The sequence below is a fragment of the Mesoplodon densirostris genome, chromosome 6 (assembly GCF_025265405.1).
Source record: "Mesoplodon densirostris isolate mMesDen1 chromosome 6, mMesDen1 primary haplotype, whole genome shotgun sequence".
NCBI classification, from domain to species: Eukaryota; Metazoa; Chordata; class Mammalia; order Artiodactyla; family Ziphiidae; genus Mesoplodon; species Mesoplodon densirostris.
Window position 1 is genome coordinate 37803045 of NC_082666.1, and position 16443 is coordinate 37819487.

The 16443-nt window shown below is 47.4% G+C and overlaps 1 protein-coding gene across 4 annotated transcripts; it reads left to right on the forward strand.

The window, feature by feature from the left end:
* The first annotated feature begins 5560 nt into the window (after positions 1-5560).
* Positions 5561-14665, forward strand: SLC31A2 (solute carrier family 31 member 2). Of its 4 annotated transcripts, none has more exons than XM_060102300.1 (5): positions 5579-5642; positions 6687-6885; positions 9456-9522; positions 12416-12605; positions 13662-14665. In XM_060102300.1, exons 3-5 carry the CDS (start codon positions 9456-9458, stop codon positions 13828-13830), a joined length of 426 nt encoding a protein of 141 aa, XP_059958283.1. In that variant the 5' UTR covers positions 5579-5642; positions 6687-6885; the 3' UTR covers positions 13831-14665. The 4 variants fall into 4 exon arrangements, with proteins under 4 accessions (XP_059958282.1, XP_059958283.1, XP_059958284.1 ...); XM_060102301.1 differs by having other exon boundaries at positions 5582-5642; positions 6701-6885; XM_060102302.1 differs by lacking the exon at positions 6687-6885 and adding an exon at positions 8346-8396 and having other exon boundaries at positions 5595-5642.
* Positions 14666-16443: the final 1778 nt, after the last annotated feature.

The window sequence follows — 16443 nt, forward strand, 5'->3', positions numbered from 1 at the left end:
ACAACAGTGAGAGGCCCGCGTATAGAAAAAAAAAAAGAAAAAAAAAAAAAAGGGTCACCCAAGAAAAGTCATGGAGTTTTTTTATTATTAATATGGTTGTTGGCACATCCCATGCAAACTATCTAAATTGAATTATGGTACCAGATAAAGTTATAGATGGGAATGAAGCTTGTGTATCATCCATTATCATGGGTAATCAGTAAACGATTTAGTACCCTCAAAAAACAAAACGGGGCTTCCCTGGTGGCGCAGTGGTTGAGAGTCCGCCTGGCGATGCAGGGGACACGGGTTCGTGCCCCGGTCCAGGAAGATCCCACATGCCGCGGAGCGGCTGGGCCCGTGAGCCATGGTCGCTGAGCCTGCGTGTCCAGAGCCTGTGCTCCACAACGGGAGAGGCCACAGTAGTGAGAGGCCTGCGTACCGCAGAAAAAAAAAAAAGGGGGGGGGGTCACCCAAGCAAAGTCATGGAGTTTTTTTGTTATTAATATGATTGTTGGCACATCCCATGCAAACTATCTAAATTGAATTATGGTACCAGATAAAGTCATAGACGGGAATGAAGCTTGTGTATCATCCATTATCATGTGTAATCAATAAACAATTTAGTACCCTCAAAAAACAAACCAAACCAAAAAACACTGTGCAAGTAAAGCATGAGATCTTAAGGCCCTGTTTGGGGTTATCTCGGGAAGCATCTCAGGTACATTTGGGTAAAATGTGTGCACCTCTCCAGGGCCCCTTTTCCCACTGTAGTTGCGGGGAGTTCTCATCCTGCACATGCTAGTCTGAGGTTGTAACAGCTGCTCACAGCCTTCCACAGTTGGACACAGTGCTGGGCCAGGTGCAAGTTGGGGGGGTTTTGTCTGCCACTGACTCACTGTAGACCCTGGGAAGTCCTATCCTCTCTCTGGGTGGCCACGTCTGGCCTTCTGGCCCCTAGATTGCTGCAAAAATCCAGGTTAACAGCGAGAGCCTTTGCAAACAGAGAGAAAGTGATTGCAGGGGGACTTGCTCCATGTTTACCCAGGAGGAATCAGGCTGATCTAAATGCCTGAGGTGATCAGTGAAAGGGAGTCACAGCCCAGACATGAGCAAAGGAGAGGGCTGAAAGGTAGGGTGCCCTCCAGGGATCTGTCTCCCACCTGCCTGTCCTCTGTTTAAGTTTTCCTAAGACTTCACAACTCAAGACCAGGGCTTCCTAAAGAAGCGCTCATCTTTTTTTAACCCCCTCTAAACAGGTTGTATGTTTATTTGTATGATTGGTGGTCTCTCTACCCCTGGTCCATGATTTTGGGAGGCAGGGCCACACTTGGGTTTGCTATCATTGTCCTGACTGCAAGGTCTCTTGACCTCTCAGTTGCTCCTTCCCCAAGCTGGGGCATGGCCCTCTGTCCTGTCTGTCGCCATTCCCTCCAGGGCCTTCCCCTGGTGATCCAGAGGCCCCTTGCTCCAGGCTCCCTCTTCTAGGCTGAGGTATTCTGTGGGTTGGGGAAGGGAACCCCGCTTTACCTCATGCTGCTCCACAAATTATTTTCTAACTTCTCCCACAAACCGCCCCAAAGCTGCCACACTCTCATGGAGGCTGCCTCTGTTTCTGCCACTTCCTTCCTCTGAAGCAATGAAGCACAGAGCGTGTGCCTGCTGGGGTTCATTCACTCATTCAGTGATTGTTAATGGACAGTCTGTGTTGTGACATGAACTATTTAAGGGACTGGGAGTGCCTTCTTGAATAAAAACACAGAAATCTCTGTTTTCCTTGAACTTCCATATGAGTGCAGAGAAAGGAAGAATGAATAACAAAATTAAACAGGATGCTACACAGTGATGCATACCATGGAAAAACAACAAAGGAGAGTAAGCAGGGCGAAGGATACAAGAAGGATTGTAGCTTTAAATCAGGTGGTCAGGGTAGACCTCACTAAGAGAGTGACATTTGGGAAAGAAAAGGGAAACTGCAGGGAGAAAAATATACATTAAAAACACTTTGGTGGGCTTCCCTGGTGGCGCAGTGCTTGAGAGTCTGCCTGCTAATGCTAGGGGACACGGGTTCGAGCCCTGGTCTGGGAGGATCCCACATGCTGCGGAGCAACTAGGCCCGTGAGCCACAACTACTGAGCCTGCGCGTCTGGAGCCTGTGTTCCGCAACAAGAGAGGCTGCGATAGTAAGAAGCCTGTGCACCGCGATGAAAAGTGGCTCCCGCTCGCCGCAACTAGAGAAAGCCCTCGCACAGAAATGAAGACCCAACGCAGCAAAAATAAATAAATTAATTAATAAACTCCTACCCCCAACATCTTCTAAAAAAAAAAAAAAACATTTTGGTGATTCTCTGTCCCAGAATAAGTTCCCCACTTTACACATGGCCTTCAGGTTGTCAGTGGCCTGGCTCCTGCTTTTCCCAACCTCACAAAGTCCATGCCACACACACACACACACACACACACACACACACACACTCTGTCTCCACACTCTGATCAACCTCTGATGTGCATACTCTCCCTGTGCCACACACACCAGATGCATAATGCTGTGTTATGTATTATGTATGTATTATACATTATGCTACTCATAGTATAAATATAAAATAGTAGGTTTGGAACTTCCCTGGTGGTCCATTGGTTAGGGCTCCGTGCTTCCAATGTAGGGGGTGTGGGTTCGATCCCTGGTCGGGGAGCTAGGGATGCCACACAGCACAGCTGCCCCGCAAAATAAATAAATAAATAAAATAAAGTAAAATAAAATAAAACAAAATAAAATAAAGTAAAATAAAATACTAGAGCTTTGTGGAAGAGCAGGGGAGGTTAGCTGGATGGAGCTACATGGAAAACATGCAAAAATCCTAGCCATAGAGTGTTCAACCCCAAACTCAAGCTCACTTATAATTGCAGATCATCAGATGTGAAGAGGCATTTAGAGGTCATCCATTCCAGAGAGGCCCAGAGAAGGATAGTGGTGCCCATGGGGTCATACAGCCTTATCTGTGCATCAAGGCCAGATATTCTGCAGAAGTAATATTTTGTGCATGTAGGCTTTTCATGAAACCTCAAGTTCCTCTACTGAGCCTCAAAAGGAGAAATGACTCGTTGGATTTCCCCTCCACCAACTGACCACACATGAGCTGAGCACCCAATTTAAAGGGCCCCTGGCTGATCTCTGTGGCACCCAAGGCAGCACCATCTTTTCTGGCTGGGGATTCTGTTCTGTTCCAGGGCTCTGGGTGTGCACTGGAAAGACAAGGGCAGACTCTGTTGCTCCTCGGGAGAAGGGGAGTCTACAGGTTGTCAAGTACGGAATCTGGAAAGAATCTCTTGCCATGGACAAAGGCTTGGCCATCTGTGGTATTATCTTATGAGCTGGGATTCTGTTCCCTGCCTGAGAGGCAGAGGAGGGGAGTCTGGTGGCTCAGAAAGAAAAGGGGCACTTCAGAACTTTAGGACTGTTAGAATCCTAACACACACGAGGAGGTGAGAACAAAGTGTGAAGGTCATCAGATTGTAACAAAGCCAACAAAAAATAGTAAATGAATAAAGCTGTGTTGAAAATCCTTTGATGGGGGGTGGGGGAGTGGGGGAGTGCATGGGTGCCTGCCAGTGTGAAGGTCAAGTCTTCTTATTTCTGTTGCCCAGGTAAGACCCAGAGAGGTGAGAAGTTACACCCAAATCACCAAGCCCTTGGAGTCCAGATGCTTCAAGAATACCTCTTCTCCCCATTGCTTTCTCCATGGCGCCTAGCACATCCCTGACAGCAGCAGCCCTCCCTCCCAGACCTCCTCACAGTGCTGGCCCTGTACTCTTTCCCTGAGGCTGCCCCAATCCCTGATTTCCCTCAACCCTCACTGTCTTTCAGACTGAGGTCCTTAGAAGCTGTGTGATCTTGAGCAAGTGGCTTGACCGTTGAAGTGGCTTCCTCTCTCAGTGTTGTTGAACCCAAGTTCGTGTGCCTGACGCACAATGAGGCCAAACAAGCCAAAACATCGGAGTTTGGAGCAGACATAAGTTTACTGCAGGGCCGAGCAAGAAGAACAGGGCAACTCATGCTCAAAAGACCCAAAATCCCCGATGGGCTTCAGGGAAGCATTTTTAAAGGCAAGGTGAGGGAGGGGCATCGCAGGGTGTGTGATCAGCTGGTGCACAGTTCTCTGATTGGTTGATGGTGAGGTAACAGGTTGGTGTCACAGGGGTCAACATTATTAAGCCTCAGGCTCCAGTGGGTCTGGGGGTTACATGCTCATGATCATCTAGTGGTTAACTTCTTCCGTTTGTTGGGGTTTTAGCATCTGTAAAACAACTCAGGAAATTTGCATCAGATACTGTTATCTAGGTACTTCAGGGAGGAATTAAAAAGATTCTGTGACTGCCACATGGCTGATTTACTGTTTAAATTCTTACCTGTTTCTCCTGGCCCAGCTGCTATTTTTGTCACTACATGTTCACCCTTTCAATCACTAATTCTTGAGTCAGGGGAGGCTTAGGAGACTACAGCTTTTCTACAAAGAAGAGGCAGGCAGAGGACATGCTGGGAGGGGTCTGTCCCTGGAAGGCCCCATAGGGTCCTGCTCAGTTACAACAGAACAGAAATATTTGCCGCTAACGATGACAATGGCTATCATTTTTTGAGCAAGTTCCCACTGCCAGGTTCTATGCTGATAATTTAACACACAAGACTTCATTTAAGCCTTACAATACCTCTATGACATAGATTCTACTATTCTTTCCATTTTACTGACTGACCAGGAAACCAAGGCTCAAAATATAAAGCCTTTTGCTGGAGGTCCCATAGCCAGTTCTTGCTGGCTCAGGATTTGAACTGAGGTCACAGTCCAGGTTCAAGGTCTGCTAGTAAGGTTCAAGGTCTCTGGAAAGGTTTCTCTAAGAAGCCACTTTCCTCATAGAAGGACTGGCAAAGAGTTCTTCTAAATATATTTAGGATACTAAATATATTTTAAATTAAATACTGTTAAAAGTCCCTCATCCCCTGTAAAACTTCCCCCAAAAAACTGGATGGGTGAAATGGACAAACAATACAGAAAAATAGAAATACCAATAAGAAAAAAGTTTCCCATCCTAGTAATCAAAGCAATACAAATTAAATTTACAACTGTGTATTGCTTTTCACTTATCAGATTGGAAAAGAAAAAAAAAAGAAGAAGAATGGCTATATTAAAAGCTTAGGGCATAATTTCTTTAATTTACTTCTAATTTGTTTCTATTAAGTCCATAGGATGGACTCTTCAATATATAACTCAACATGTGTTAAGCTTCGCACGGTTTATTATAACAAGCAATAAGTCTTTTTATGATAATTGCGAAGACAAGTCAAGTGCAAAACAGAAAGGGGCCAAACGGAAGGCAGGAGGGAGTCCGCTGTGCTGGCGGCTCTGGCCCAGCGACCCGCTTGGCTTGGGACCTGGGGCTCGGCAGGGGCTCGGCAGGGTGTCCGGCACGTGGGTGCGCCCGAGGACGCGCTGAGTGGGGCGCGCCGTGGGGACCACAACTCCCAGGCGCCCGCGCGCGCCTCGCCCCGACCACGTGATCGCGCGGCCTCTGCTGCGATCCCGGCGGCTGCGGGCGGGACTTGGAGCCTGGAGACCCGAGAGAGCAGACGCGGCCCCGGCGCCCGGCCGCCCAGCCTGCTCACCATGGCGGTGAGTCCGGGCGCCGCCGAGAGGAGAGGACGCGGGGTGGGCGCTGGGGCGGGGTCCCAGGAGCAGCCGACCTCTGGCATCCCGAGGTGCCGCCGCCCCTGGCCAAGGGCCGGTGAGGGGGTGTGTTGGCAGCTTTGTCAACAGCGGGAACAGGGCTGGGGGCACGCGAGAGGCAGAGCCGGCCGCGTCTTTGGGGTTTCCTTTTTATTTGTCCCTCCTGCTGGGAGTCAGTCCGGCTCGACGAGCAGTCATTACGCGCAGCTGTGGGGCGGCTGAGGGTCGGGGCGCGGTGGGTGAAGACGGAGTCGAGGGTCCCCAGCTCTGGGCGCAGTGACTTGAGAGAGATTCTGGGAAGGTTCCCACGAAGAGGGAGTGCCCAGAGCATTTCAGCCTGAGGCCGGGCGCGCACACACCCCCGGGCTAGTTCCCTGTCTTGGCAAGTTCGTGGTCTGATTCTTTTGGGGGAAAAAACCCCAGACCCAGCTACTTTCCATCTTCCCTACACTTGTGTTAGAAATAGCGTTTCAGATAAACTAGTTTTCTTGGTAGAGTTCACCTGGGCTGGAGAGAATGACAGCTTGCAAACCTCTTTGGTCTTTGAATAAATCATATACGCAATTTTCTTCATCCTATGAAAAATGTAGAATTGAAGATTCAGGAAGCCAACGCACGTCATTTAGTCAAACGCACACACCCACCTCCTGCAGGTCCTCTAAAAGGGGAAACGGATGGGAAGAGCTTATGTGAAAAGTTACCCAGGGACTTCCCTGGTGGTCCAGTGGTTGAGACTGCGCTTCCAATGCGGAGGACGTGGGTTCCGTCCCTGGCCGGGGAACTGAGAGATCCCACATGCCACTCTGCGCGGCCAAATAATTAAAAAAAAAAAAAAAAAAAAAAAACCCCAGTCAGCGGCAGGACAGCGACCTTAATCTTCCCCTAAACTCTCCGGGTTATAACTGAGGGCACTTTTCTCAAAAGTGTAAGTAACCCCAAATGAGAAAATGAAGAAAGCAAGTCCCATGATTGCTCTCTTCTTCACCACAGCCCCTCCCTAGCAGGGTGGGGCCCTGAACAAGGCGCAGATAACTCAGCTACTGGAGGCTCGGATTTATCCTAAGCAGTGAAACAGGATGAGAGGCCCGCCCCTTGCATATCTGACCACGGGACTATTTAACTGAAAACTGCAGCTCCAAGTCAGGGTGTGCTGATTTGAATCTTTGTCTGCTGTGAAAAGGCAAGAGAGGTGAGTCTTTGTCCCTCCCTGGCTCCTTACTCCCCAGTGGGGTGGACACTCTGTATGGACACTTTCAGCTTGGAAATACTGGACTGTCCATCTTCCCCTAGCTGCCTCCTGCTTCTCCTGCTTCAGAAGATGTTCTAGCCACCTGCCTTACTGGATGGGTTAGGTGTCCCCCAGGGGTCTTCATCCCCAGTACCCCAGCTGGCTCCCCTGTGCCTCTCCCCCTTGCTGAATACATACACCCCGTTGTAATATCTGTTCACTCCCTCTCCCCTAACAGATGCTCCTTGGGGGCCAAGGACTTGTCTCATTTATCTATCTCCAGCACCTGCACCCCCAGCACAACAATGCTTATTGATTGAATTAATTGTACTGTTTGGTGGGTGTTCCGGTCTATTGCAAAAACTGTTTGGGGCCCCAGAGATAGCTGGCTCAGGCCCAAGGATGACAGAAGGAACCCAGTTATGGAACCTCTCTGATTAATTAGCCACAGGGGACATTCCAGTCATGCCAACTGCTTTATCACGTGAACTCAGAGATGGGGTAGGCGCCTTTAGGCTCCACACCTCCCTCCACCCCACCTGCAGAGATGGTGCCAGAGGCTTCTGAAATTGGATGAGCACACCTCCAGTATAAATGGAATTTCACAGGATTATTTATACCTGTTTGTTTTTGCATATTAATCTTTTGTGAACATTTTGCCACCTCAACTGATATTCTCTTTGAAATCTTAACACGGGATGTCTCTGGGTAGTAGGACTCAAAATTATTTTCACTTTCTTTTTGGTATTGTTTCAACTTTCTACATTGAGCAAGTACCACTTTCATACTAGGGAGATAAAAAGGTATTTTTAAAATTATTCAACATGATTTTTAAAAGACTGCCTAGGTTTCCATTTTTGTCTTATGAGGTCTCGGACAAATCCATTCCCCTATTGGGACTCCTTTTCCCCATCTGCAAATGAGAAGGGGTTAGAAAGGGACTAGAATTGGACTAGATCAATGTTTTCCACACTGAATTTCAGCAGAGCTCACACGTCTCTCCCCTCTTCACCCAGAGCCCTGCGTTTTATATAGTGGAGTTACAAGGAAGATTTTATTTGCTGGTGTTCCGTGGAAAAAAAGTGAAAACCAGGGGACTAAAAATTCTCTGAGAAAATAATTAAGTCCTGGAGATGTAATGTAACAGCATGGTGACTAGTTAATAATACTGTATATTTGAAAGTTGCTGAGAGTAGATCTTCAAAGTTTTCATCACAAGAAAGAAAAACTGTAACTGTCTTGATGGATGTTAACTAGGCTTCCTGTGGTGATCATTTTGCAATATATACATATATCGAATCATGTTGTACACCTGAAAATAATGTTGTCAATTATATCTCAATTAAAAGAAAAACAACTTTCTGAGGACACTTCTAGCTCTGGCGTTTGAGGATTCTAATATTTGGCCATTGTCTTTGAAGGCAAAGGCTTCCACCAACTGACCCCAACTCAGCCAGGATCTCCTCAGCTGGGTGAGCACTGACAGTGTTTCTAGAGCTGCTTCTGCTGGCTGAGGTCTTACCTTGTGACAAGAGGGAAACTTCTGTTCCTTGAGAGGGTGAACTGATTGATCTCTCTGGCTTTAATCTTGCCAAACATAGTCATTAAGCCTGGTGCAGGCATTTAGAATCACCATTCAGTTTCCATCTTGTTCTCCTTTCTTGGTCATTGAGAGGCAGCATAGATGGATAGGGCTTTGGCATCTAACCAGGCTCAAGTTTGAATCCCAGTTCTGCCAACTTGTTAGCTTTGTGACCTTCAGCAAATTGCCTAACTTTTCAGAGTCTGGTTCCCCATTTTCCTTCCTGTAAGCTGGGTCTAATTGGCCCTGTCACACAGAAGACTGTGGTGAAATGAGATAATATATGAAAAGCCCTTGATGCCACGCTGAACACAGGGTGGACCAGCTGCTTTTCGAGAAGAGCTTTCAGACAGGTGCTGTGTGCTCATTGCTTCTACCTTCATTCTGTAAGACTGTGCGTTCATCAAGGGCAGAGACATTAACCTTTGTCCATAAGGTTGGGCAGACAATTGGGCTCAGCAAATGTTTAGTGAATTTCAGGCGAACAGGTGGGTGGTACAGACTGAAGACAGCTGTCCCTGGGCCCTTCCATGATAAACACTGCTGGAGCAGAACAGCTGGGGCCCAGGGTGTAAGAAGAGGTAGTCATTCCTCAGTCTAGTGCTTCTCCCACTGGCTTTGGAGGGCACAGGGGAGTCATCTCAGCATGACCTGAGAGCACTGTGACCCAACTGGCCCAGTGAGGATGGGCAACTCCCCACCAACACCTTACTTCTACCTGGAACAGGGCCAGCTCAACTACAGCTGTACTGCTGACCCACTGTGGGACCCTGGGCAAATCCCTGCCTTATCTGGCCTCATTTGGCCCTGATGACCCCTAATGGCCCTTCCAGCACTTAAGTCCAGTGACCTCATTTTCCTGGGCCTTTACAGGAGTTTGCTGGAGAGCATTAGGGAACACAGTTTCCACTGCCCTAAGCCCCCTGTGATGCAGTCCCTTCTCTTTCAGATGCATTTCATCTTCTCAGATGAGGTAGTGCTTCTCTTTGATTTCTGGAGTGTCCACAGTCCTGCAGGTAAGAATTGGGAAGCCTTGTACCTCCAGGCAGTGGGAACCTGGGTTCTCATTATTGTTATTCTCGGTGGACATTTTAGCAAGCCTGACTCCTCTTGCATAAACATTGAGCGGGAACTTTGCATTTATAATTCCATTTGGAACCACTGCCCTTCAGACTGCAAAGGGCTCCGTTATCTCACTGATGCTCACAAAGGCCCAGAGAGAGGCTATGGGGTGCAGCTTTCCCCTCTATTACAGGGGAGGGAACTGAAGCCCAGAGAGGGGAAAAGACTCATCCAGGGTCACACAGAGTAAGCATCAGAGCCAGAACTAGATCAAGGCCTCTTGTTACCTCTTAGCACCTCCTTTATACAGGGTTCACTGTCCAGCATCAGATCAGAAGCCCAGAGCAGCTGCTGCAGCCATTGACCTCAAATGAGAAGAGTATTCCTTTAACTTGAAAAGGCAGAGTCGGGCACTAATTCATGATGGAGTTATATTCCCACTTTAGTACTTGCATTTTAAAAATAGACTGGTGAGATGAGAGCTTTCACTCCCATGATCCAGTTATCTCTGTTAGGAGCCCACATCTCCCATTTGCCCATTCTCTCCAATCCTTCTAGCTCTTTCTACTTTCTCCTCCTATATACCTTTAGACCCGATTCATATTTGTGTTCTTCCACGTGTCGCCATTTTTACTTTCTGGGTTTATAATCTCTGCTGGCAACCTATGGATGGAAATTGCATTGATCACAATATTCAATACACATCAGCCACCTACCAGGATCTCTAAAACCTGGGAATGGACTATGAAAGGCATTGTAACATAGTAGAAGGAACACAGGCATTAGAAACGGAGTAGGATATGTTATTTCCTAGCTGAGTAGCTTTATCCAGTTACTTAGTGCATTGAAGTCTGTTATTACATCTGTTAATAGAAGTAATACATGTTTCTCAAGTTATTTTAAAATAGTACATGTGATTTTGTTAACTATAGCTTGCTAGGCAAATTGTAAAATAGAAGTGACTACAAGAGGACAGTCCTCTTGTTCTTAGATCAGTGATGATAGTGGCAAAGGCAAAGATTATGTATGAATAATCCAATTCTACACAGCTGAGGTCCATTTAAAACAATTTAAAGACTGCAGTGTTTTGGAAGTGTTAATTCTTAGTTTTTAATTTATTCATTCAATAAATTTTGTTGAGTACCTTCAAAAAAATAAAATAAATAAAAATAGACTGGAAGCAGCCCAAATGTCCATCATTGCAGGTACTGATCAAATAAATTATGGCCCTCCCTACAATGTGTTACCACTCCAGTTATCTACTGTGGGGTAGACCTAGTGGCTTAAAACAACAGCAGTCATTTTATTATTCTTTCTCAAGGTTCTGAGTTGACTGGGCTCAGCTAAGCAGGCCTCACTCAAAGTCTCTCATGCAGGTATAATCAGACAGTGGCTGGAACTGGAGTCATCTTGAAGACTTACTCTCATGTCTACTGATTGATGCTGGTTGTAAGCTGGGACTCTCAGCAGGTGTTGTTAGCTGAGGTCCTTGTGGCAGGGCGGCTAGGTTCCAAGAGTGAATGAGTGTCCCAAGAGAAAAAGGTAGGGGGAAAAAAAGAAGAGAGAGAACAAGGTAAAAAAAAAAAAAGAACTCATGCCTAGTTTTTAAGACCTAGCCTTGGATTCAGAGAACATCACTTCCACCTTTACTGCTTGAGGCAGTCACAGAGGTCTTCTCAGGCTAAAGGGGAGGGAACATGGACCACACCACTTGATGGCAGGAGTGTTGACATTGTAAGATGAACGTGGGGTGAGATACAGTGAGGCAGCCATCTTTGGAGAATCTAATCTATCACAGATGTTATGAAGCCAGAGAATAAGGTAGATCTGTGCGAACTAAGGGGAACCCATGCACAATGTACAGTTGGATGACAATGTCAGATGCTGAAGAGTATGCACAGATAGGGTGCTGTCATTTAGACAAAGGTTTATATATACATTGAGTATCCCTGGAAAGCTATATACACAGAGGCTGCTTTAGACAGGGGCATTGGAGTTTTGGGAGACTAGGCTGGGAAGAATACTTACTTTTCACTGTATACCCTTTTGTACTGTTTGAATTTGTACCATGTGCATGCAATTACCTGTAATTTTATATTTCAAAAACCTGCATCTTTTGCGGATGATTTCCTCCTGGAGGCCGCCAAAAATACTACAGCTGGACCATTTAGTATCCCTCCACTTGTAAAAGAGAAGTAGCAATTAGCAGTTAATTTTACACAGCAGTTCTAGTAAGCACTTAATGTTTTCTGTAAAATAGCTGATTGGTTTCTTCCCACTATTACAAAAGTAGTACACAGTAGAAACTTAGGGAAATTCGGTGAATAGAAAATAAAAAACTGTATCCTAATTTGCCGAGATAATTATGACTCCTTCATCGTATCTTCTTCCTTCCAGACTTTTCTGTATATGCACATGTAAACAGGAACTTGCTATACATGCTTCTCCCTTAACAAGAAGTCAGCACAGAGACTTGGGCTGCCTGCTGGGGCGCAGCTGGGGCAGTGGGGCACAGGTGGCTTCTCCCCCCACCAAGCCCCTCACCATGCCACCGCCAACCCCGCCCCCCCTGCACCGGCCCCCGGCTTTGCCGGGCAGCTTCTCTTCATGATCTCAAAGCCACACTCCAGTAGCCACCCCCATCAAGAAAGGGCTGGAGTGGGAAAGAGACAGGAAGTTCTGAGCCCAGCAAGGGTGGGGAAGAAGATGAGGGAGGGAGGGAGGAATGGATTCACAGTGGCTGGGGGAGGTACCCTTTTGCCTCCTGTGCCAGTTCCCTGGGGAAGCTGCCAGAAGAGGAGCAGTGCTTGCCTGGCTGGGCCTCTGTAACTCAGCCTCCTTTGACAGGCATGGCCCTTTCGGTGTTGGTCATCTTGCTCCTGGCTGTGTTGTATGAAGGCATCAAGGTTGGCAAAGCCAGGCTGCTCCACCAGGCCCTGATGAGCCTGTGCATCTCTACCAGCCAGCAGCTCATTGAAGAGACAGACCAGAATTCTTCAAGCTCAGACTCCCCCCAAGTCAGCAGAGCCCACCTCAGGTAACAGGCTCGGGACGGCAGTGGTTGGGAAGGGGGAGGGCAGAGTCCTCACATTCACCCTGAGAGCTAGCCTGGGCCCACAGGGCACTTAGCCCCACTTCCCAGAAAGGAAATTGAGGCCCAGGGAAGGACCAGGACTTGCTGAAGTGCTTACGGTTAGTAAGTAGTGACGTGAGCTAGAGCCCAGGTCTCCTAACGCCCAGGCTGGAGCTCTCTGAACAGCCACGTGGGAGGCTCCAATCTTCAGGACTCTGGTGCAGGCCTCAGTCTAGCAACAGGGGTGTCCACCCAGCCCTCCCCCAAATCTCAGCAGGCTTCCTTAGGTCACTAAGGCTTCCAAACCCAAGATGGGACCTGTGGCTGTCCCCACACAAATAAGAATTGCTGTCAGCAATGTATCCAGCTTGGTGGTGGAGGGCGGGGTGGCCTCTCCTTTCTTCCTGTTCTGATAGGACAGCCACTTAGGATCCCCCTTCTGCCCTCTCTGCAGCTCCAGCTGTGCTTAATGGGCCTGCCTGTTTCTTACATGAGTGCCTCAAATAGTCACAACCCCGCTGCAAGGGAGGTATTTTCTTATCTGTTTTACTGATGAGGAAATTTAAGTTCAAATAGGTTAAGACATTTGTGCTAAGCCACAGTTAGTAAGTGGGAGAGCTAGGAATTAATCTGTCAACAAAGTCCATGCTCTTTCCATTGTAATACTGCCTCTCACAGTAAATTCAGGGAAAAAAAAATCTGCCTTACTGATGATTTTGTATTATCCCTTGTCAGATGTGACAGATTACACATCTCATTCTTCCTTTTTGCCCTGGATACCAGGAAGCTCGGAGCTAAATGTGGTGGAGAAGTGATTATCCTAATCTCCTTGTACAGGTCCCTCTTCCCCTCTCAATCACTGGTTTCTGATATGTCTCTTTAAAAGAAACCTCTCCTGGGTTAAGCATACAAATTATAAATAAGCTCGTCCTGTAACTCAGTTGCTCTTTCTACTCCCTGACACCAACTCCTAGCTTCCAGCTCATTACCAGCATTAACTTGGCTCTCCTTTTTATCTAGGTGGCTCTTGTGTCACTTTGGCCAGTCTCTACTTCATGTCGCTCAGGTGGTCATCGGCTACTTCATGATGCTGGCTGTTATGTCCTACAACACCTGGATTTTCTTCGGCGTGGTCCTGGGCTCAGGTGTGGGCTACTACCTAGCCTCTCCACTTCTCAGCATGACTTAGCTGGTGACAGCTGTGCAGGCTCTGGGGGCTGGAGAGAGCTGGGGCCCCTCCTTCCAGACATTGAACTTCCAGCCCCACGTCTCCTTTTTCTTCTGTTGGCTGTTCTCACGGCATCCCCGGCTCCTGGAAACTTTCAGCTGAAGCCAGCACTTGCTCCCTGGAGTTGAGGCCACTGTAGCTCCTCAGCCAGGCTGCAGAGGGCCCAGGCATAGTCTTTCTGTGCCTTAAGAAGGGTGCTGTGACCAGAGGGTGGACGGAGAGACCAGAACCCGGAGGGCAGGTTCACGATGATGGCAGCATCTGCGGGACCTGTTTCCCTTTCTTGTGGGGAGAGTGACAGCAGACTAAAGGCAGAGAAGCAGGACTGTCAGCAAGGCTTTGACCTATCCTCCAAATAGAGTGAGCTCCTCCCATCAGACAGCACTGCCTGCAGGAAGATGATACTTTAATGGCTTTAGGTGTCAGGGAGCTCTTCACGGCCTTAATTCCCCCCTCTTATCCTGATCCTCCTCCTATGCAAAACCAAGAACTGCACTGAATAATATTCAATACAAATGTTCTTTATTTATTACTTACTGCTCACCCATGGGAAACATGATTTATCCTTTAAAATACTGAGTAAGCCACGGGGGGTACTGACTGAAGATGCAATAAGCAGTCAAACCAAAGCATTACACTAGTAGAGTTAGGTGGGGCTCTTGAGATATTTGAGCCTTTTCACTTTAAAGAAAAGGAAAGAATAGACCCAGGGAGAGGAAATCACTGCTGTATCCTGTAATGTCTACATTCAAGTACCTCATGGGCTAGATGAAAGATGGTCTGAAGCTTTGAGAATTTAAAAAGAAATATATTTTAATAAATATATATTTTTCAGTAGCCCGTGACTGTTTCTCTGTTTCTCCTCATTCACACAGCACGCTCATGTAACCCTGGTAACAACTGCAGGAGCTGAGGGGGGCCAGTGGAGCGGGTAGTGCTGGCAGTCGGGCCGTCCAAAGACCGTGTGTCTGCTAAGAGGTCAGCTCTGTGCTCAGCGAAACCCAGCCCCGAAACACCATTCCCTCAGGCAGGCACCCCCAGTGCCAGCCTAGTCAACAAACTATCCTTTTGTGCATGTAACAGACATTGATGGTGAACCTGCTACGAGAAAAATAATTGTCACATGGACTATAAACGCTCACGTCAGCACAGTTATTGGCACCTTCTCTCCCTGAGGGCAGAAGCAAAAATGTATCAAAACCACTTTTAAAAATTTACAGTAAGAAATAGCTGTAACAGAAAGTATAGCATGTGACGCCTTCAGTATTGATCAGTCAGTGCATTCTCCCCACATAAGCAGGAAGTTAGAAAGCTGCTCAGCATCAAGACAAGTGTAAGATTTCTTGTCTTGCTGATGGAGGCTCTGGCATCCACTTATGTGTCCTAACCAGCTAAGGCTCCACCCCTGCCCTGGGGCACTGCTGAGATAAGACTCCATAGGTGACCAGCAACCTCTTCAGTTTGAGCCTCTCTCTCTTTTTTTTAAAATAAATTTATTTATTTTTGGCTGCGTTGGGTCTTCGTTGCTGTGTGCCGACTTTCTCTAGTTGCGGCGAGCGGGGGCTTCTTATTGCAGAGCACAGGCTCCAGGCGCGTGGGCTTCAGTAGTTGCGCACGTGCTTAGTTGCTCCGCGGCATGTGGCATCTTCCCGGACCGGGGCTCAAACCCATGTTCCCTGCGTTGGCAGGCAGAATCTTAACAACTGCGCCACCAGGGAAGTCCCTGATAGTCTCTTTAAATGTGGTAATACATCTGAGGCTTTCACAGCATGAAGGGCTTTTTAAAAAAATCTATGCTCTAGAGAAATGGACTATATGGCCAAGTTAAGTAGGCACTTCAACGTTCTTCAGAGCCAAATCACAAAAGGTGGTATTTTCTCTACTTGAATTTTTTTTTTTAATTTAACAAACACCTATATAGTGCATATTATGTGCCAGGCAGTGTTCTAAGCACTTTACAATATTAACTCATTTAATCCCCACAATAACGTAGAAACTATTTCTGTCCTTGTCTTATAGATGAGGAAGCTTAGGCACACAGAAGTTAAAGTCACCCAGCTAATAAGTGGCAGAGCTAGGATGCAGAGCCAGGCAGCCTGGCCTGGAGTCTGTTCATCAACTCAGATGAGGGTTGAGGCTGAGAGAGTAACTGGCTATGGCAGTGGAGACCGAAAAGTCTACGCTCTGTTTACCCTAATGGGGCAAAAATTCTGTTTCAGGAGATCTGGGGTGGGGCCCAGGAGCCTGTATTTCTGACAAACATCACTGCCCTCCTCCCTCAACCCTCAAGATGAATGCTGCTGGGGTGGCCAAGAGCCCTGGCTCCGGAATCCAATGACCAGGATTTGAATTCTTGTTCTGCTGCTTACTAGCTATGTAACTTTGGACAGGTTACTTTACCTCTCTAAGCCTCAGTCTCTCCTCTATAAAACAAGGACAACAGTGTCTCCTGCAAGGGTTGCTGGGGGTGAGACAGTCTGGGTAAAGTACTCCACAACAGTGCCTATTTGTTGAACAACGAAGTTTAGTAAATGGTAGTTTTTACTGCCTCCCAGGCCCACACATGGGAGACAC

Bases quoted from the DNA above. Each gene is read 5' to 3' on its own strand.
- SLC31A2 (XM_060102299.1), top strand. The intron at 9,523-12,415 runs GTAAGAATTGGG...CTCCTTTGACAG, and splicing joins GAGTGTCCACAGTCCTGCAG to GCATGGCCCTTTCGGTGTTG. The intron at 12,606-13,661 runs GTAACAGGCTCG...CTTTTTATCTAG, and splicing joins GTCAGCAGAGCCCACCTCAG to GTGGCTCTTGTGTCACTTTG.